Raw genomic sequence first — 22784 nt, forward strand, 5'->3', positions numbered from 1 at the left:
TCAGAGCGCAGCTGAAAAGCTCCGTTCTGAAGCGCCTAGTGCCTGCAGAATTTGTGCGCTCTGCATGCTGCCTCTCCCTATAGACAGCATGCAAAGTGCACGAAAGAAGTGACATGTCACTTCTTAGAATGCACGCTTTGGGCAGCAGCCGAATCACTGCGTTATAATAAGACGTACGCACGTCTCATGCACAATCTTCATAGATTGTGCTAGGGATGCAGGACGCATGCAGTTACGCTGCGGTGCAGAACGCAGCGTAACTGCATGCAAGACACACATGCGCACATACAGTTAGGTCCAGAAATATTTGGACAGTGACACAATTTTCGCGAGTTGGGCTCTGCATGCCACCACATTGGATTTGAAATGAAACCTCTACAACAGAATTCAAGTGCAGATTGTAACGTTTAATTTGAAGGTTTGAACAAAAATATCTGATAGAAATTGTAGGAATTGTACACATTTCTTTATAAACACTTGTGAGGTAGCGTCGTCGGCTGCGCTGCAGAAGACACGGGATCCAGGCACCAAGGTTCACAGCACACGGTTTATTCCAAAGAAAAAGTTCACAATAGTACATAGGTGCCTTTCCGGCAGAGAACTCAGGGAGATGTGATCACCCCCTCACACCCGGCACACCTGCCCTTGTTCCTGAATCTATTTATCCCTCCCTTCAGCCTGTAGGGAAAACAGCATTAACCCTATAGTGGATTATCATGGAGTGAGCACAACCGGGGCGAGACATACCGGCCGTCATAGATAACCCCGGTCACAGTCTCACATACCCCCCCCCTCAGTTCAAGCGTGCGGGGTTGAACTCCTGCCGTCAAACACGGGCCGCGGGACAAGGCATCGGCGTTGCCCTGCAACCTACCGGCCCGGTGTTCAACCGTAAACCGGAAGTTCTGCAGAGAAAGGAACCACCGGGTAACCCGGGCATTCCGTTCCTTGGCGGACCTCATCCAGACCAGTGGAGAGTGATCCGTCACCAAGCGAAACTGACGTCCCAGCAGGTAATAGCGTAGGGACTCCAAGGCCCACTTGATCGCCAGGCACTCCTTCTCCACTACGCTATAATTCCGCTCGGGAGGGGTGAGCTTCCTACTTAAAAAGGTGACGGGATGTTCCTCCCCCTGAACCACCTGAGACAGCACTGCCCCCAGGCCGACCTCCGAGGCGTCAGTCTGTACTATGAACTCCTTCCGGAAATCAGGGTTGACCAGAACGGGCTGTCCGCACAGGACCTCCTTCAGGGCCCGGAAGGAGTCCTCGGCCTGCGGAGTCCAGCGCACCATGACGGACTTCTTGCCTTTGAGAAGGTCCGTCAAGGGGGCTGATAGTCCCGCAAAATCTTTTACAAACCTCCTGTAGTACCCCACGATACCCAGGAAGGCCCTAACCTGTTTCGTGGTCAGGGGTCTAGGCCACTTCTGGATCGCCTCAACCTTGTTAATTTGGGGCTTAATCACTCCTTGGCCTATCACGTAGCCCAAGTAACGGGCTTCCGTGAGTCCCAACGCACATTTCTTGGGATTGGCTGTCAATCCGGCTGTTCGAAGCGCGTCCACCACCGCTTGTACCTGTTCCAAGTGGGTCTGCCAATCGGAGCTGTAAATAATGATGTCATCAAGGTACGCTGATGCATACGCCTGGTGGGGTTCCAGCACTAAGTCCATCAACCTCTGGAACGTGGCCGGAGCGCCATGTAACCCAAAAGGCAAGACAACATAGTGGAAGAGACCCTCCGGCGTAACAAAAGCGGTTTTCTCCTTGGCGGACTCCGTTAGTGGCACCTGCCAGTACCCCTTGGTCAGGTCGAGCGTGGTAAAATATCGCGCCTGTCCCAGCCTATCAATCAGCTCATCCACCCGGGGCATGGGGTAGAGATCAAACTTGGATATTTCGTTCAATCTCCTAAAGTCATTGCAGAACCTTAAGGAGCCATCGGGTTTTGGTATTAGGACAATCGGACTAGCCCATTCACTCCGGGATTTTTCGATGACCCCCAGGCGTAACATTGTCTTTACTTCCTCCGATATGGCTTGTCGTCGAGCCTCCGGTACTCGGTATGACTTCAGGCGTACCTTCAGGTGGGGCTCGGTGACAATATCATGTCGTATCAGACTGGTCCTACCGGGCAGCTCGGAGAAGACATCGGGGTTCTGCTGAACCAACCGTCTGGCCTCTCGCCTCTGAGTCTTGGTGAGGGCTTCTCCAATCCTTACTTCCGGTTCGTCCTCTCCGGAGGTCGCTGGAGCCGGATGTGAACGACCCGAAGAGGAGGGAGGTGGGGAAAAAACAGCCATCAGGCTTTCCCGTTCCTGCCAAGGTTTTAATAGGTTGACATGGTATATTTGTTCAGGTTTCCGCCTACCGGGCTGCAATACTTTATAGTTAACCACCCCGACTCTTTCCTTTATCTCGTAGGGGCCTTGCCACTGAGCCAGGAATTTACTCTCCGCCGTGGGAATCAATACCAACACCCGATCCCCGGGATTAAAGGTCCGCACGGTGGCTTGTCTATTGTAGCGGCCGCTTTGCGCGGCCTGAGCCTCCTGTAAATGCTCCTTCACAATTGGCATGACCGCGCTTATGCGGTTCTGCATACCCAAAATGTGTTCAATCACACTTTTATGGGGGGTGGGCTCCTGCTCCCAGGTTTCTTTTGCCAGGTCCAACAATCCCCGGGGATGTCGCCCGTATAACAATTCAAAAGGCGAAAACCCCGTGGATGCCTGTGGCACCTCTCGTATGGCAAACATCAAATAGGGAAGCATCATATCCCAGTCTTTCCCGTCTTTGGAAATCACCCTTTTGAGCATGGTTTTAAGGGTTTTATTGAATCGTTCCACTAAACCATCCGTCTGAGGATGATACACAGACGTACGCAACTGCTTGATCTGGAGTAGCCGGCATAGCTCTTTGGTCACTTTAGACATGAATGGGGTCCCCTGATCCGTAAGGATCTCCTTGGGCAACCCCACCCGGCAGAACACAGCAAACAACTCCCGAGCTATAAGCTTGGCTGCAGTATGTCTGAGAGGTATCGCCTCTGGATACCGGGTGGCATAGTCAACGATCACTAGGATATGCTGGTGCCCTCGAGCAGACTTTACGAGGGGCCCCACCAGATCCATCCCTATCCGTTCAAAAGGGACTTCTATAATGGGTAACGGTACCAACGGACTGCGAAAGTGGGTCAGGGGTGCGGTAAGCTGACACTCCGGGCAGGTTTCGCAGAACCGTTTTACCTCCCCAAAGACCCCGGGCCAATAGAACCTTTGCAATATTCGCTCCTGCGTTTTCTTGACCCCTAGGTGACCACTCATCAGGTGTTTATGAGCCAAGTCGAGGACCCGCCGGCGATACGGCTGGGGCACCACCAACTGCTCCACCCCTACGCCCCGTATTTCATCCACCCGGTAGAGTAAATCCTGCTTAAGAGCGAAATGGGGGTATCTTACCTGGGCACCAGGCAGCTGTGCCACCCCGTCAACTACTGTCACCCGACTCCGGGCATGTATTAATGTAGGGTCCTGGAGTTGGGCTGTCCCAAACGTATCCGGGGACGCCTCCAACTCCGGGATGGGCTCGACCGTCTCAGCCTCTCCTGCCAATACCTCTAGGGGCGACCTATCAGGTTCACATCCTGTCCCTATCATGGGGACCCCTACGGCAGGCGTCCCGGATTCAGGATTGTAGGGCTCAGGTCCCGGACTGACCAATATCTGAGGGGACTTAGGAGGTCCCTTCCATAAAGTCCAAAAATAGGGCAGATCCCTTCCTAGGATCACATCATAGGGAAGAGTATTAATAAGTCCCACCTCATGTTGCACCTGACCGCAAGGTGCTGTGATGGTGACTATCCCCGTGGGATAGTCTCGGCGGTCCCCATGTATGCAAACCACCCCCACGGTACGTCCTGTGGCCTTTACTTTAGCCCTTAGGGTTGATCGCACAAGGGTCACTAAGCTTCCGGAATCCAACAAGCCTGTAACCGGACATCCATTCACCTGAATTTGGCACAAGTGGGGCTCAGTCTCTGGGTAGACCAGGTCAGCGGTACACACCACCTGAGCATACATTGAACCCCGCCGGGTAACCCCACAATCCATGGGCTCCGGGGTGAGTGGACACTGGGCTTCCATATGTCCCACCCGCTGGCACCGCCAACATCTAATAGGGAAGGACACCCCCTTGACGAGTTGTCGTTTAGGGTACATAGTTTTCCGGACCTCAGGGACGGAGTGTGTGGTTTCAGACGGGACGGTAGCGGACTCCCGCACCGGTGTCAGCGGTGGGTCCTTGGCCCTAGGCTTGGAGGGGCCGGACCGACGGGCGGTACGCAAAGTCTCAGTGTCCCGTATCAAGTCCTGCGTAGCCACATGCCGCTCTACCAGGGACACTAATTGGTCCAGGGTACTCAGGTCACCCTGTCCGACCCACCGTTGAACGGTGACGGGTAAAGTGCGCACAAAACGATCCACTACTACCCTTTCCACCATTTGCGCCGGGCTCAGAGTGTCAGGCTGCAACCACTTTTTTACAAGATGCAACAAGTCATAGGCCTGGGAGCGTACGGGTTTGGCTTCCTCAAAGAACCACTGATTTACCCGCTGAGCCCGTACATAGGTATTCACCCCCAACCGAGCCAGTATTTCGGCTTTCAGGGTCACATAGTCAATGGCGTCCTCGGTACAGAGGTCCAGGTACGCTTTTTGGGGTTCCCCCGTCAGATAGGGCGACAATACCTCAGCCCACTGCGGGGTCGGCAGCTTTTCCCGCTCGGCCACCCGCTCAAACACCGCCAGGAACGCTTCCACATCATCACCCGGGGTCATCTTTTGCAACGCTTGTCTCACCGCTTTCCGGACGCTGCCGTCGTCATCCGGTCCCGGGGTTGTTGCTGCCGGTCTGGCACGGATCGACTTGGCCAGGAGAACCATCTGTTCTTGGTGCCTTTTTTCCTGCAATTGCAAGGCTTGCTGCTGACGTGCATTGGCCTGCTCCATCTGTTCTTGGTGCACTTGCAAGGATTGCTGCTGACGTGCATTGGCCTGATCCATCTGTTCTTGGAATTTTTTTTCCTGCATTTGCAAGGATTGGAGCAGGTGTGCATTGGTCTGTTGCTGCTGTGCATTAGCCTGTTGCTGCTGTGCATTAGCCTGAGCCAAATGCTTTAGTATGTCCTCCATGGCGTCGCCGGGTTTGGGCTGTAGTATAGCCGCTCGAATCCAGGACATGCGCAGCTGGGTCACCAGGGATGGATGCTACACCTCACCGGCTGTCATGCCCGCATTCTCCACCATATGTGAGGTAGCGTCGTCGGCTGCGCTGCAGAAGACACGGGATCCAGGCACCAAGGTTCACAGCACACGGTTTATTCCAAAGAAAAAGTTCACAATAGTACATAGGTGCCTTTCCGGCAGAGAACTCAGGGAGATGTGATCACCCCCTCACACCCGGCACACCTGCCCTTGTTCCTGAATCTATTTATCCCTCCCTTCAGCCTGTAGGGAAAACAGCATTAACCCTATAGTGGATTATCATGGAGTGAGCACAACCGGGGCGAGACATACCGGCCGTCATAGATAACCCCGGTCACAGTCTCACACACTCCACATTTTAGGAGGTCAAAAGTAATTGGACAAATAAACCAAACCCAAACAAAATATTTTTATTTTCAATATTTTGTTGCGAATCCTTTGGAGGCAATCACTGCCTTAAGTCTGGAACCCATGGACATCACCAAACGCTGGGTTTCCTCCTTCTTAATGCTTTGCCAGGCCTTTACAGCCACAGCCTTCAGGTCTTGCTTGTTTGTGGGTCTTTCCGTCTTACCTCTGGATTTCAGCAAGTGAAATGCATGCTCAATTGGGTTAAGATCTGGTGATTGACTTGGCCATTGCAGAATGTTCCACTTTTTTGCACTCATGAACTCCTGGGTAGCTTTGGCTGTATGCTTGGGGTCATTGTCCATCTGTACTATGAAGCGCCGTCCGATCAACTTTGCGGCATTTGGCTGAATCTGGGCTGAAAGTATATCCCGGTACACTTCAGAATTCATCCGGCTACTCTTGTCTGCTGTTATGTCATCAATAAACACAAGTGACCCAGTGCCATTGAAAGCCATGCATGCCCATGCCATCACGTTGCTTCCACCATGTTTTACAGAGGATGTGGTGTGCCTTGGATCATGTGCCGTTCCCTTTCTTCTCCAAACTTTTTTCTTCCCATCATTCTGGTACAGGTTGATCTTGGTCTCATCTGTCCATAGAATACTTTTCCACAACTGAGCTGGCTTCATGAGGTGTTTTTCAGCAAATTTAACTCTGGCCTGTCTATTTTTGGAATTGATGAATGGTTTGCATCTAGATGTGAACCCTTTGTATTTACTTTCATGGAGTCTTCTCTTTACTGTTGACTTAGAGACAGATACACCTACTTCACTGAGAGTGTTCTGGACTTCAGTTGATGTTGTGAACGGGTTCTTCTTCACCAAAGAAAGTATGCGGCGATCATCCACCACTGTTGTCATCCGTGGACGCCCAGGCCTTTTTGAGTTCCCAAGCTCACCAGTCAATTCCTTTTTTCTCAGAATGTACCCGACTGTTGATTTTGCTACTCCAAGCATGTCTGCTATCTCTCTGATGGATTTTTTCTTTTTTTTCAGCCTCAGGATGTTCTGCTTCACCTCAATTGAGAGTTCCTTAGACCGCATGTTGTCTGGTCACAGCAACAGCTTCCAAATGCAAAACCACACACCTGTAATCAACCCCAGACCTTTTAACTACTTCATTGAATACAGGTTAATGAGGGAGACGCCTTCAGAGTTAATTGCAGCCCTTAGAGTCCCTTGTCCAATTACTTTTGGTCCCTTGAAAAAGAGGAGGCTATGCATTACAGAGCTATGATTCCTAAACCCTTTCTCCGATTTGGATGTGAAAACTCTCATATTGCAGCTGGGAGTGTGCACTTTCAGCCCATATGATATATATAATTGTATTTCTGAACATGTTTTTGTAAACAGCTAAAATAACAAAACTTGTGTCACTGTCCAAATATTTCTGGACCTAACTGTAGCCTTAGGCAGGAATTAGCAATATGCACCCAGAACTGCTCATGGTTCTGGGTGCATATTGCACCTGACAGGTTTCCTTTAAAGTAAACCTGTCACCAGTTTTGGGGCCTATAAGCTGCGGCCACCACCAGTGGGTTCTTATATACAGCATTCTAACATGCTGTATATAAGAGCCCAGACCGCTGTGTAGAATGTAAAAAGCAATTTATAATACTCACCTAGAAGGTCACTCCGGTGCAGACTGGTCAGATGGGTGGCGCTGTTCTCCGGGACTGGCGCCTCCTCTATTGGCCATCTTGGTCTTTCTTCTTCTGAAGCCGAGGTGCATGATGCGTTCTACATCATACACACTCGCCGGCACTGAGGTCCTGTGCAGGCGCACTTTGATCTGCCCTGCTCAGGGCCGATTAAAGTATTATAGTTAATAGCATGCCAATGTGTGTGTGTGTGTGTGTGTGTGTGTGTGTGTGTGTATTTTGGCATGTGTCACTTATTCTTGATATTGAATAAATTTAAATGTTCTAAAAATCTTGTTCCCATTTTTTCATCATTTGCATATCATTAACTTGTCTGTCCTTCCTGTGATTTTCTTAACGATTTTTCCATCTTGATATGGCAATTTCAGTGTTTTGGAGTGTGTATTGTGTCATAACAGATGCACCATCCATCAATTAATGTATGATATTTTTATTGATTTGTATGCATGCAACCACACAAATATATTGTTGAATACTTTCTATTCTTATTGTAGGTCTTCATTCTAGACTGTTAGCATTCCTGGGTTTATGCATTAACCTACATAAACATCTGAGATATCTGATAAGGGCTTATACTGCCTCTTAAAATAAATTGCCTATCCTTCAGATAAGCCATTATCACTGGATTGTGGGGGTTTAAAGGGTACTTTACATGCTGCGATATCGGTACTGATATCGCTAGTGAGCGCACCCGCCCCGTTGGTTGTGCGTCACGGGCAAACCGCTGCCCGTGGCGCACAACATCGCTAACACCCGTCACACGGACTTATCTTCCCTGCGACGTTGCTCTGGCCAGCGATCCGCCTCCTTTCTAAGAGGGTGGTTTGCGCGGCGTCACAGCGATGTCACGCGGCAGCCGTCCAATAGCAGAGGAGGGGCAGAGATAAGCGGCCGGAACATGCCACCCACCTCCTTCCTCATTGCCGGTGGACGCAGGTAAGGAGATGTTCGTCGTTCCTGCGGTGTCACACATAGCGATGTGTGCTGCCGCAGGAACGACGAACAACATCATACCTTCAGTAGCAACGATATTTGGAAAAGGAGCGACGTGTCAACGAGCAACGATTTTTCACGTTTTTGCACTCGTTGATCATCGCTCCTTGGTGTCACATGCTGCGATGTCACTAACGGCGCCGGATATGCGTCACTAACGACGTGACCCTGACGATATATCGTTAGCGATGTCGCAGCGTGTAAAGCACCCTTAACAGCTGGTACCCCCGCCAATCAGCCATTTCAATGGGCTATGTTGCTTGTGTGAGGTTCCAGGTTGGTCCACATTTGCCTTTTGGAATTGTGGCCAAAAAGTTAAACCTTTGTCTCATAACCACATGCTATTGGCAGACTTGATGTAGCTTTTGGCAAAACATAGATGGGCTTGGATGGTTTTTTTTTTTTGTAACAAAAGGCTTCCTTCTGGTCTCCAGACATATGAAGAATACGTGAGATTGTTGTCATAGGAAATACATAATCAATATTTGCTAGTAATTCCTGCAGCTCATTTAATGCTGCTGTAGGCCTCTTGGCATTCTTCTGGACCAATTTTCTTTTTGTCTCTTCAGCAATTTTTTAGGCACATGCAATTCTACTTGTGCCTAATTTAAGCCACTTTTTGATGATCGTCTTTGCAGTGTTTCATAGTACTGCATATCTAACCCCTTGGGAAAAATGTTTGCCTTCTTCCTATAGTTTCAACAAAATTTTATTATAAAGAATTTGCAAAATAAATAACATGTGTTACATTAAAGGGAACCTGTCACCGGTTTTTCGGCATATATGCAGTGGCCACCACCAGTGGGCTCTTATATACAGCATTCTAACATCCTGTATATAAGAGCCCAGGCCGCTATGTAGAACATAAAAAACACTTTTTAAAACTTACCTAACGGTCGCGATGCAGTAGAGTTGGACCATATGGGCGTCTCAGTTGTCCGGTGCCGGCGCCGCCTCTTTCGCACATTTTCGTCCTCCTTCTGAAGCCTGTGTGCAAGATGCATCCTATATCATACACACTCGCCAGTCCCGCGCAGGCGCACTACAATACTTTGCTCTGCCCTTCTCAGGGCAGATCAAAGTGCGCCTGCGCAGGACCTGAATGCCGGCGAGTGTGAATGACGTAGATGCATCATGCACCACGGCTACAGAAGGAGGACGATGATAGCCGAAAGAGGTGGCTCCGGCACCGGACAACGGAGACGCCCATCTGACTCAAATCCACCGCAGCGCGACCGTTTAGGTAAGTATTATAAAGTGTTTTTTATGTTCTACACAGCGGCCTGGGCTCTTATATACAGCATGTTAGAATGCTATATATAAGAGCCCAGTGGTGCTCGCTGCAGCTTATATGCCGAAAAACCGGTGACAGGTTTCCTTTAATGACAATAGTCCACACGTAAGGGGCTTAGATACAACACTCAAAAGTAAAGTGATTCTAAGAATAACAAAAATCTAGTCATGGAAATGTAGGTAAAAAAGAATGGAATAAGGAAAAAACAAGGAATGGTGAGAACCAGGTGGAGGGGAGGGAGAGGAAAAAAAATACCATGATACATCACATTGTTATACCAAGAAATACTTAAATATATGAATTATAGTTATTTAGAACAGCTTGAGAGCCGATAGTAAGATAAAGGGGTTAGTACATTTTACATAGAGAGGGATAGTATTCTAGAAAAGGCTGGGCTAGCATTATTTTCAAACCAAGGGTCCCAGAATGCGCGGAATTGTTCCAAGTTGTTGTTTCTAATACCTTGTATTTTTTCATATAACATAATAAGATTAATATGATTTTTAATAGCAGTAAAAGAGAAAGACGGTGATCTCCATTGACTAGATATGTGAATTCTAGCCGCCATAGAGATTAATCTGATGAGGCGGTATGTTTTATTATTTATCCCCGGCAGCTTATCCTTGAGTAGTAATACCGTGGGTGGCAGTGGGACTCCCCGGCCCAGTGTCCATGTTATCAATTTAATCACTTCTTTCCATAGTGCTTTGACTGTTGGGCAGGTCCACCAGATGTGTACCAGACTACCCGGAGAATTACGTCCTCTGAAACATTTATTAGAGACCCCTGGGTAGATACTGTGTAAGAACGTTGGGACTCGATAGGTTCTGTGGAAAAGCTTAAGGGACGTCTTTGTCAGGGATACTTTATTGATGACTTTCGTGATATTACTATGGCAGTGCTGATACAGACTATCAATCAAGGTAACCCCTAGGAGAGAGATTATTCCAAGTGGATCATGTAGATATTTTGTTTCAAATCCCACAGGCCTGGGATGTGCCGAGTTAATTTTAAGGGATTGGATAAAGTGGAATATTTGCTCTGTTCTAAAAAATTCCGTGGCTTGCCTCCTTCTTTTGACTGATAACTTTCAGTAATGAGATCCCTTTGCTGTGTTGTAAGCTGTTTACAGACCATGGCTTTTGCTGTAAAATGCAACTAGGAAAATGTCACAAAAATCTTACTAGAACAGGTAAACTTTATATGGGATTAATCAGAATCACTGGCAATGATGGCAGCTGTGTACTGAATACTATTAACATGAGCTTAAATGTGATTAGGATGTGCGGGACCTGTGTAGTCAGTGTGATTGAATTGATTGATCTATGATAAACTACAGTAAGAGCACCTTTGTCACTTTTAGTTTTTATTGCTTAAAAGGGATTCAATACAATCCTAGGAGACCTCAGTGTGTTGTACATGTATTTTCCGGCCAATTAGGGCTTGATCCAGTTTTTTCAAGCAGCCACATAGTCTGGTTTATTTATAATTAGGGCTGAGTGGACCCGGACTGTAAAAGTCTGGATCCGCACAGTTTCAAAGTTGCCCGGGTGCAGGACCTGGGCCTGGGATTCTGGGTGTTTGATCTGGCACTCTAGAAAATAAAAAAATAAAGAAAATAAAAATGAAGCAAGTGCTTCATACTTACCCAGGCTTCGACCCGGCTGTCCGCTGCTCCTGCTGCCCCCATGTCCCGCTCATTTTATATGCACGGCTTTCCCCGCCCACTGGCCGGCCTGGCGTCTGTGATTGGTGCAGTCAGATGCGCTCCCAACTTTTGTGACGGCGTCTGACTGCTTCCGCTCACAGACGCTGTCTGCGGGTCATCGCCGGCGCGACTCATCCTAGGCCTGCCGGTGCGTGACTCATGCATTGGGAGGCCCAGGTTGAGCAGAGGAGGAAACATCGCCGGCGCAACTCATCCTTGGCCTCCCAGTGCACGATTCATGCATAAGGTGGCCCAGGCTGAGCAGAGGAGGAAACATCGCCGGCTTGGCTTATCCTGGGCTGCCTGCGTCATAAAGCAGGCCGCTCAGGCTGAACAGAGGAGTACACATCACGGGCGCAGCTCATCCTGGGCTTCCTGCTTCATGAAGCAGGCCGCTCAGACTGAACAGAGGAGTACACATCATGGGCGCAGCTCATTCTGAGCGGCCTGCTTCACAAAGCAGGCCACTCAGGTTGAGCAGAGCAGGACACATCACGGGCTACATTTTGAACACTCCCCCTATCACGTGACAAATTACGTCATACCTGGAAGGAGCCCATACATTCTAGCATCTGCCTTTACATTTAGTGCACGATCTAGACCCACGCAGCTCCGGAAGTGAATGCGCGACCTGGAAGCAGCATGCCGCCTTGACACGTAGCTTGGGTGAGTACACCACGCGCCCTTATCCTCCTATCTCTATCACCAACATTTTTAAACCCTGGATTCTGGTTTCCATAGACTTATATGGGTACCAGATTCTGGACTGGATACAAATTTTTTAAGAAAATGAGCAGGAACCCGCCAATCCCGTTTTTTTACGAGTCCGCTGAGCTCTATTTATAATCTGTCTAACGTGTGTATAATTTTTGCTTCCCTTTGGAGTCCAAACTTATTTTGACCCTGAAAATTAGATGGACCCTGAAATAAACCACCATATGTAAGGTGTTTTTTTTTTTATTTTTTATTGGACTGTAGTAAAAGTTGATAACAGCACATAAGATTTATGTTCTATGTCCTTATAGTAGAGAAAGCAGAATCGTTCTATATACACCTGCTTCCGATAATATAGAAATATATTTTATTAAGTAAGACAACAAAAACCTATTCATTTCGGTTCACTTAGCTTTTGTTTTCTGTTATATTTTAACAGCTTTACATTTTACAGGCGACATATTTGTCATATGTTATAGATAACTGGCTGTACATCATAGCTGTGGCTTTACATTTTATGGATTCTTAAATCATTATTTAGATAATAATAATAATAATAATATTGATCAATAGTGTTACTTACAATTGTGTTATAGTGTATTAAAAGTACCGGTGTGTATATATGGCACGCATGTGTCAGCACTATTATATTCTCTCTATATATAATTATTAGCAAATAGAATGATCAACTTTAATGTATCAATTATCTGTAATAAATGCCTAAATGTTCATATATTGAATAGCATGTCTGCTGTACATGTACATACCCAGTAGGCCACACAGTTAGAAGTGCAATGGCTTTTAGCTGATCACATTAGTACTTGCATAAAGGATGGTGTGGCTTGGTAAATGCAGATTCAGAATGGCTGATGTAGACATATGAGATGGCTCGGGTCAAAGTTGAGAGAGGTTCTGGAACGTCTTACAGGTCAGTAGTTTGCAGGTCAACAGCATCACAGTTACCAAGACGGTCCATTAGGAGCCTGTTTAATTATTACAGTCATTAGATTTGCAGTAACTACAGAAATTTGACAATTTTGCTATTCTTTATAAAGTGCATGTTCCTAGGTTTTATATTTTGAAAGTGTACTGTACGTATAACCAATGAAAGTAGCTCACAAACTCTGGTAATAGTCATGCTTACAGTTGAAACCAGAAGTTTCCATACACTGTGTAAAAAGACACATATGCATATTTTTCTCACTCTCTGACATGAAATCAGAATAAACCTTTTTAAGTTTTAGTTAAATTAATAATCAAAAAAATCCCAAGGGTCAGTTTTCACGGGCATGTCTCCCAACCAGAACATACCGGGAGCGGACTTCCCCGTTCCATACGGAGTTGTCCAGAAGTGAGGAAAATTACAGAGTGCCGGAGGAAGGGACATCGGTACACCAGCCGGGTGTGGGACCCGAGTACACCCGGACGCGGCAGCTGGCCACTGACGCCTTGGTTTACCAACAGACTCGAGTGCAATTATTCAACAGAGAGTACACCAACATTCCCCGGTCCGGCCCAATGCGACACCTCCAGCCTACATCACTCCCTGTGTTCTGGACACTGAGCCTTGGGGTATCCACCCCTACCCACAGAGGGGTTAAACAACCAGCTGCCACTCCATCGCCCCCAGGTGCCTCCTAACAGCAGCGGTGGTACTCCATATTACCACACACTGTGGGTGGCGTCACGAAGTATCTACAGCAATCCCCCTACATATACGTCCCTTTTTATTTGAGTGTCCGCACGGCCCCCTGGGTCCGGAAACCCCTTGAGCCACTGTGGATCCGGATCCGAGCAGCCCGAATGCTAACGTGGGGGCGGCACATAATTGCTTCTTCCTGGCAGAGTGGCCTTTCAGCCCATGTTGAAACAGTACTCGTTTCACTGTGGATAATGACACAATCTTTCCAGCTTCCACCAGCATCTTCACAAGGCCTTTTGCTTTTGTTCTTGGTTTGAAATATACATGTCTGACCAAAGCACATTCCTCTCTGGTGCTCTGAACCCATCTCCTTCCTGGGCGGTATGATGGCTGTATATTCCCATCTTGATTGCACTTGTGTATAATTGTTTATGCAAATTAACAAAGCACCTTAAGGTATATGGAAATTGCACCCAAGTCCACAATTTTTTTTCCTGAGATCTTGGCTGATTTGTTTTTTACTTTCCCATGATGCTACACAAAAAAACAGTGTGTTTCAGGCGTGTATTAACATATATCCGCAGGTGTGTCTCTAATTAACTCAGATGTTAACAATAAACCTATTAGCAGCTTCCAAAGACATGACACCATCATATGGACAGTCCCATATTGTTTAAAGGCATAGTACTCTTAGGGGTACTTTGCACGTTGCGACATCGCTACTGCGATATCGTCGGGGTCAAATCGAAAGTGATGCACAACCGGCGCCAGTAACGACGTCGCAATGTGTAAAGCCTAGAAGAGAAGATGAACGAGCGTGAAACAGTCAAAAATCGGTGATCTGTGTCACGTCGTTCATTTTCATAATGTCGGTGCGTCCACAAGTATGATGTTGTTTGTCGTTCCTGCAGCTCCACACATCGCTAGGTGTGACACCGCAGGAGCGAGGAACATCTCCTTACCTGCCATCCACCGGCAATGCAGAAGGAAGGAGGTGGGCGGGATGTTTACGTCCCGCTCATCTCCGCCCCTCCGCTTCTGTTGGCCACCTGCCGTGTGACGCCGCACGACCCGCCCCCTTAGGAATGTGGCGGGTCGCCGGCCAGAGCGACGTCGCAGGGCAGGTAAGTGCGTGTGAAGCTGCCGTAGCGATAATGTTCGCTACGGCAGCTATCACAAGATATCGCATGTGCGACGGTGGCGGGGACTATCGCGCTCGGCATCGCTACAATCGGCTAGCAATGTCGCAGCGTGCAAAGTACCCCTAAGTATGTAAACTTTTGACTTTGCATAAAATTATAAAAGTGCCTTAAAACATACTCTATCTCTTATTATCTGGCATTTGACAAATATAAATAATTTTGGGAATCCTAATTGACCTAAAACGGGAAAGATTATCTTTTTAGATAGTGTATGTAAACTTCTGGTTTCAACTGTATTTAGCATCATATTAATGCATTAAAGAGGACCTGTCCACAGGTCAAAAGTGGGCAGTTTATATATTCTATTATTCACTTTTTTACTTCTGCCATATGGTTCCAGAGATATGGACCTTTTTATTTAGTGCAAAGTTTACTAAGCAGGTGTTGCTCACAGGGTTCTTCGGGAGGAGGGGGGTGTCTAGGCTGCTCTGTTATTACCCTGTGAGTCACGCCCCCTAGGTAAAGACCATACAAATTATCACTAAATTAAAGGGCTCATATCTCTGGAAATGTATGGTGAATTAAAAACAAAAAACAAAAACAAACCCCAGCATACTAAGCAGCATTGTGAATAAAATAAGAGTAAAAACTGACCACTTTTAACGTTATGACATTTTTTTACTCATTATTGAAAGGAGACTGTTAGAAAGAAAATTTACGCAGAAGAAAACTGATTTTGTAATTGACTTTGTGACGCAGATTTCATCTTTAGGCTTTACAGTATCAGACGTACACAGGAGATTTGGAGAAGATTCAAACTAGGCAAATAACTAAGGAATGGGGTATCTGGCGATGTAACAATGGGGTTCTGAAGCCTAAAGGGGTGTTCATGGTCCCTATGCCATGTAAAAAAAACAGCAGTATTATAAATGACACTTGGAAGGAAATGGGCCTTGGTATAGATTTGTTTTTGTTTGATTTTTTTTATACTTTTATCCAGTCTGGAAAGTTACCAGACTTTGAAAATCACTTTATTAGGGGATTTGTCTTCATCCCTGTAAAAAATTGAATTGACATGGCCTTTAAACCGTACTTTTTCCCAGGCTATTTGCCTGTCTTCAGCTGCAATGATATCAGAATGTACTCACTTGGAGCACAGATGCTGGCAGTTATAGACTTAACTCAGCACCTGTGTCTCACTAACTCTGGCAATACGCTGTAGGAAATTGTTCTGATAAACACAACACTAAGAGGAGGAGACAGATGCTGAATAGTAATGGGCGGACCCGGACTGTAAAAGTCCAAATCCGCAGGGGTTCAAAAGTACCCAGGCACCAGCTTTGGCCCAGAATTCTCAGGGAACTCCGGGTACCAATCAGGATTTCGCAACTCTGGTAATGGGAAAAAAAGGAAAGCTAATGAAAATAAGGGAAAAGCAGGCTATAACACTGCTTCCGGGGCCGCTAATACTACTTCCGGGACCGCTCATTATCCTTTATGCATATGCACTGCTTCCTCCACCCACCAGCAGTCCTGTCATCTCTGATTGGTTGCATTCAGATGCTGTGTATCAAAATAAGAGGGACCGCATGCCACTTTTTTAATTATTTAAATAAATAATTAAAAAAATCGACCTGCATTTTTTGCCAAGAGATGCAGATTTTGTTCTGAAATTTATAAACCATATTCCTGCACCAAATCTGCATCTCCAGGCACAAAAAAACATATCAAAACCACATGTGCAAATTTGGTGCAGAAATCTGGTGCAGACATTTCATCACCAAATCTGCATCTCTTGGAAAAAAAAGCAGTTTTCTGCCAGGAGCTGCAGGTCTGTAAACGCAATGACCTCACCAGAGATGAGGTCACTAAGTTTAATGAGGTCACCTGAGGTCAGATCAATGTGGTTACAGGTGGAGGACCGTGGGAACCTCCAGCTGTGACCACAAATAGAAATTACTGAGTTTAATGAGGTCACCTGAGGTCAGATCAATGTGGTTACAGGTGGAGGACCGTGGGAACCTCCAGCTGTGACCACAAATAGAAATTACTGAGTTTAATGAGGTCACCTGAGGTCAGATCACCGTGGTCACAGGTGTAGGACTGTGAGAACCTCCAGCTGTGACTGCAAATAAACTGAGTGACCTCACCACTCATCACTGCAGATCAGTCTCTTCCTGAAGCCCACAGCATGCGGTCATGTTCTGTGCCCGCATGCTGTGCCTTCAGTAATGTAGCAGAGCTGGTATCGTCGTGGCACCTCATATGGATTACGTTGGAACTGGTTGTTTTGGGGCTTACCAAAATGGAGAGAAAGGGTGTTTTTTTGTATTTTATTTAAAATAAAGGATTTTTTTCTATGTTTTGTATTGTATTTCTGTCACTTACAGATTAACAGAAAGTATAAAGATCATTTTCATTCTGGAAAAATATTGAAACCTTTTGAGAAAAATTTAGCACATACAATAGTCTAAGCGCAAAACACACAACCCAAAATGTATGAAAAAGTGTATGTTTATTTGTAAATCTACTGCTGAAGAAAAGGGCACAAGGACATCCGTAGAAGAAAAACAGAGTTGGGGAAACACAGTGTAATGTCAAGAGGTAAATGGTCTGAAAAAGTACATTATATATAAGACTAGCTATAGTACCAGGCATTGCCCGGGATAGTAACTGTCTCTCTCCCTCTCTCCCAGTCTCTGTCTGTCTGTCTCTTTCCCTGTCAGTCTCTGTATCACTTTGTCTGTCTGTGTTTGTCTGTCTCTGTCTGTCTCTCTGTCTGTCTCTTTCCCTGTCTGTCTCTGTATCTTTGCCAGTCTGTCTCTGTCTCTTTCCCTGTCTCTGTCTTTCTCTGTGTGTCTGTCTGTCTCTGTCTGTGTGTGTCTCTGTCTGTCTGTGTCTATCTCTCTCTTAGTCTCTCTGTCTGTCCCTCTCTATCTATCTGTCTTTCTGTCTCTGTGTGTTTGTCTGTCTCTTTCCCTGTCTGTCTATTTCTCTATCTCTCTGTTTGTTTCGGTTTGTCTCTCTATCTGTCGCTCTCTCTCTCCCCCATCAAAACATAGTCTATGACGTTCCCTGAGTCATATGAGTGAGGCGTCAGTGCAAAATTTCGTGATTGTAAATACGACGGTGAGGATTCCTTTAGCGGACATACACACACACATACACTCAGCTTTATAAAGTGTGTTCACCCATATCCTGTCCACCACCCATAACTTGAGTACAGCGGCAGCTAAAGGAATAGAAGTGGTGTCTAGGTATAGTAAAGTAGCCATGCGCTACGCAATCAAACCACCTATAGCTCCACCTGGTGGAAAACAACAGAGTTAGCATTTTTATCTTGAAAATGGAATGAGATAGAGAAAAAAAGTGAATTACAAAGTTGTAGGGCATCATCAATTCAATCCAAATCGACACCTTACATACAGAAATGCTATGATTAGAACGTGTAAAACTCACAAGGCTGCGGACGTGAAGCAATACCTCATGGAGACCTTCCTACAAGTCATTGGGTATGGTGGCTGCGTGGAGTGGCCTCCACGCCCACCTGACCTGACCCCATTGGACTTCGTTCTGTGAGGTCACATCAAACAGCAGCTGTATGCGACTCCTCCACCGATATTGCAGGACCTACGACGACGTATCACAGATGCTTATGAAAACGTGTCACCTACCATATTGCACAATATGCAGCAAGATATAGTATGCTGTCCAGATGTGCATTGCAGCTGACGGTGCCCACTTTGAGCATCAAAGTTAAATGAGCGCCATATGCGTGACCAGCATTCAATGTTTTGGGGGGGTCATGGGATTCATATCATAGCACTTCTGTATGCAAAGTGTTGATTCGTATCGAATTGATGTTGCCCTACAATTTTTAATTCACTTTTTTTCTGTATCTAGTTCCGTTTTCGAGATAAAAATACTAACTCCGTTGTTTTGCACCAGGTGGCGCTATAGGTGGTTTCATTGCGTAGCGCATGGCTACTTTACTATACCTAGGAACCACTTCTATTCCTATAGCTGCCGCCGTTCTCAAGTTATGGCGGTGGACAGGATATAGGTGGACACACTGTATATTAGATATACCGTGTAAGGGACCAAGTTAAAACTTACAGACAGGGATAGCAATACTAATATATAAAGCACTAATACCCAACCAGACAGAAGGTATGAAAAATAAACAGCCAATAACAACTACCACAAACTAAAGCCGGCGTCACACAGGACGATCTATCGTGCGATCGTACCCGCCCCCATCGTTAGTACGACACGGGCAATTTGTTGCCCTTGTCGCACAAAGTCGGTAACCCCCGTCACACGTACTTACCATCCAAATGACCTCGCTGTGGGCGACAAACATCCTCTTCCTGAAGGGGGAGGGACGTTCGGCGTCACAGCGATGTCACTCAGCGGCCGCCCAATAGAAGCGGAGGGGCGGGGATGAGCGGGACGTAACATCCCGCCCACCTCCTTCCTTCTGCATTTCCGGCGGGACGCAGGTAAGCTGTGTTCGTCGTTCCCGGGGTGTCACACGGAGCGACGTGTGCTGCCTCGGGAACGATTAAGAACCGGAGCACAGAAGGAGGACTGACATTTTTAAAATGAATGACATGTCAGCGAGCAAGGATAAGGTGAGTATTTTTGCTCGTTCACAGTCGTTCAGAGGTGTCACACGGCACGATATCTCTAACGATGCCGGATGTGCGTCACGGAATCCGTGACCCCCAACGACATATCGCCCGATATATCGTACCATGTGACGCCGGCTTAAGTGTTATGAACGTCATACTGATACCAAAAGCAAGAAATAGAAATAAGAATCCGTACAGAACTGGATTATCAATGCTCCACCTAACCCTTCTAATTCTTGCTTTTGGGATCAGTGTTACTTTCAGCATAATTACTTTGTGGTATCTATTACTGTTGATGTATTTTTGAACCCTTGTATCTGATTGGATATTAACCCTTTATATACTGGTATTACTGTCACTGCCTGCAGGTTATTACTTGGTCTCTTATGTAGCTCATATACTGTACTGTTTCACACCTTTTAGCCTTTAGTATGATTTAATGATGAGTTCCTTTCCTTCTGGTTGTTGTTATTGTATGGTTTTGTGTCCATTATAAGTTTTTCTTAACGCATTTATTGAGCATTTGGTTTAGGAATTAAGAATCTCAATTTTTAAACATTGTTTGTGTGTTTTGCGATTGGGCTATTGTAAGTGCTAAATGTTTGATTAGGTCCCAAGACTTTTTTCAGGATTTTGAGTCGAATTTGGATGTCCCTCTTTACATAGGTGTTAATTAGGGAATCATTTTCCTACAGAGGCTAAAATGATTGCTTGGTCACTGATGCCCAGATGTTTTTTTTTTCTTGAAAAAGTTCCAAGATTAGTGACTGGTTAAAAAAAAATGTCACAACATCTACAGCTAATGCTAAGCATGCTGTACTTAACCACATACCATTTCATCTAGCTTTCTCTTAGTTATACAGCCAGGATACCTTTTAGTGACGGTCTCCCTTTCGAGATTTCTTTGTTGGTTGCTTACAGCTACGAAAAGCTCCCACGTCTCTTATCTGTTGCCCACGGTACTGGGCTGGGCTTGCACAAGTGGCATTTGGGCGGGATCGGCTACTGTCCATCCATCTGTTTCCAAACAAATAGTGTTAGATTGTATTCAAGTTTTGGGACTCATGGTATTTTAATAACCTAAACATGTCAAGCAGACCCACCTTCTCACAGCTGCCAGTTGACAGGAACAGTGCCAAGGATTATTTGCCAATGTTAAATTTTGCAGGGTAGAAAATGGGGCGTTGGCAGGAAGCTGGCTCAGCTTGTTTCCTTCAATATTAAGCTTCTTCAGGGTTGTGACTCCAACAAAAGCTTTTTCTGAAAACTAGACCAAAAATATGTGGGTTTGGCTACTAGTTGAGAAACAAACATTCCACCTCTTCCCTGCTCATTACAAATGTCCACATCCTTTACACCGAATCTCACCCACTGCTTGGGCTCCCAACCATCTCTTTAAATGGAATCTCACTGGAAATTTCCACCTTTGATTGTGAGTTTTCCTGTAATATTATGTAGAAGAAAATCTCCAGCAGAGTCATACACCAACCTGCCCATTCATAATTGGTGGCTCCCGCTTTCCTTGACATAGCATGTTGTGGAATTCAGTAACTTCTACAGAGAGCTGCTCTATGTTCCCTTCATTTTTTTACTAGTCTTAAATGAGCGATGCGAGTCCCCTCCTCCAAGCTGTGGAGTCACAGACAGGGATTGCTTTGTGAATCTCAGAGACACGGCTGCCTATGAGACATCTTGTCAATAAACAGACTGTTATTGAGGGTAAAGAAATATCCTAACCCTGGCAGTATGAAAGTATATAGTATGAAAGTCCGCACTTAACTCTATCATGATACCATAACGTGTCCACAGATTTCTGTATTCGAATGTTATTTGTAACTGACGTAATGTGTTTGGAATAAAAAATGCTGACGTCTATTTCAATACGGATCTGTCACCAGATTTAATCATGCAAACTGCATACATCATTAAACAGGCCTGATGAGGCTGGTCTTCTTACATTAGATATCTACATCAGAATAACTGTGTGATCATTATTGAAAGTTTTCTTAAATGAACATTTTTGAGTCCAGATCTAGTTAATATCAGATGGGAAAATTTAGCATTGGGATTATACAGTTATTTCCACATATACTTTCAAAGTACACCAGCCTTAATATGCCTCAGAGGTCTATTAAAATGTATGCAGATTTCTTTGTGAAATCTGATGTACGAGCCCTATTATAACTAATTCTGCAGTTAACTCTTAATACTAAGCACCCACCTTCTCCAAACCCATGTGGTCCATCGACAGAGACTCCATATATCGACCAAAGGACTGGAAGGCATAGTCGGGGATGACTTTGATTGGGTTTCGGGATATTTTAAAGTCCTCTACTACCCTCAGCTTGCTAATGGCAGCTAGTGGGTAAGTACTCAGCTGGTTTCCCTCTACGTGGAAGATAGCCAGGTTTTCTACTTCATCCAGAGATCCTGGCTGCAGTGCAGTGATGTCATTCTCCGACAGGTACAGCCACCGCAGATCTTTGGCACCGGTGAAGGTGCCTGCTTTAAGTTCACGCACCTTGTTGTTGTTCATTTGGAAGATGAATAGGTTGAGAAGTGGTGACAGCAGCCCCTTAGGAATCTCGAGGATTTTGTTGTGATCCATGTATAAATAGGTAAGCTCAGATAGTTCATCGAAGGCACCGGCACCAATCACACTGATATCATTGTGCGATAAATACAGATAGACAAGTTTCTTCAAACCTCGAAATGCCCCAGTTGAAACCTCTCGAATTTGACAGTACTGCATGTGCAAAGACACCAGTCCTTTCATTTCTTTGAACGAATTAGGAGCTAGAACTGGAAATAAATTTTTCTGTAGGTTTAGCAGACGAGTTTGCTCCGATACCTTTGGAAGCTTAGTTAACCCTGAGCTGTAACAGATCACATGCTGCAGATCTCCTCCATGACAGTGACAGTTTGTGGGACATGCCTTCAGGATGGGGCAGACAGTAGCTAGCACGCTAAGGATGAGAAAGAAACTGAGATGTTCCATAGCGAGCAGGGAGTACTGGCAGTGTGAGCGAGACCTTCACACACAGACCTATTTATATCATATTAAATAAAAAAAAAGGCAGACCGCGCCAAACAGTGATGTGGAGGAGGCAGATTTTGGGAGTTGAGTGTGAAATTAACCCACTATGACAAGCAGAATGTGAATCTTATAAATCCCATGGTAGTGAAGTAAGAAGTACCTGTTAAAAGTAGTTCTCTTCAAGAGGCAGAAAATGTTTGAAGAATTTTAACATCAGAGAGCTAACAACTTTCAGAATTTGTTCGTTCCCACCCTTTCCTCTGGATATCTGATCTCTGCTTT

At 45.9% G+C, this 22784-nt stretch overlaps 2 protein-coding genes across 3 annotated transcripts in view; one reads left to right on the forward strand and one right to left on the reverse strand.

The window, feature by feature from the left end:
• Positions 1–22784, forward strand: part of ACSF2 (acyl-CoA synthetase family member 2) — a 168971-nt gene that overhangs the window by 125118 nt on the left and 21069 nt on the right. The gene's annotated exons all lie outside the window — the stretch shown is intronic.
• Positions 12305–22491, reverse strand: CHAD (chondroadherin). Of its 2 annotated transcripts, none has more exons than XM_075347501.1 (4): positions 21687–22491; positions 20569–20732; positions 20338–20482; positions 12305–13030 (listed from the first exon to the last, which is right to left on the reverse strand). In XM_075347501.1, exons 1-3 carry the CDS (start codon positions 22461–22463, stop codon positions 20341–20343), a joined length of 1083 nt encoding a protein of 360 aa, XP_075203616.1. In that variant the 5' UTR covers positions 22464–22491; the 3' UTR covers positions 12305–13030; positions 20338–20340. The 2 variants fall into 2 exon arrangements, with proteins under 2 accessions (XP_075203616.1, XP_075203617.1); XM_075347502.1 differs by having other exon boundaries at positions 20298–20482.

The sequence above is a fragment of the Anomaloglossus baeobatrachus genome, chromosome 5 (assembly GCF_048569485.1).
Source record: "Anomaloglossus baeobatrachus isolate aAnoBae1 chromosome 5, aAnoBae1.hap1, whole genome shotgun sequence".
Taxonomy (NCBI): Eukaryota; Metazoa; Chordata; class Amphibia; order Anura; family Aromobatidae; genus Anomaloglossus; species Anomaloglossus baeobatrachus.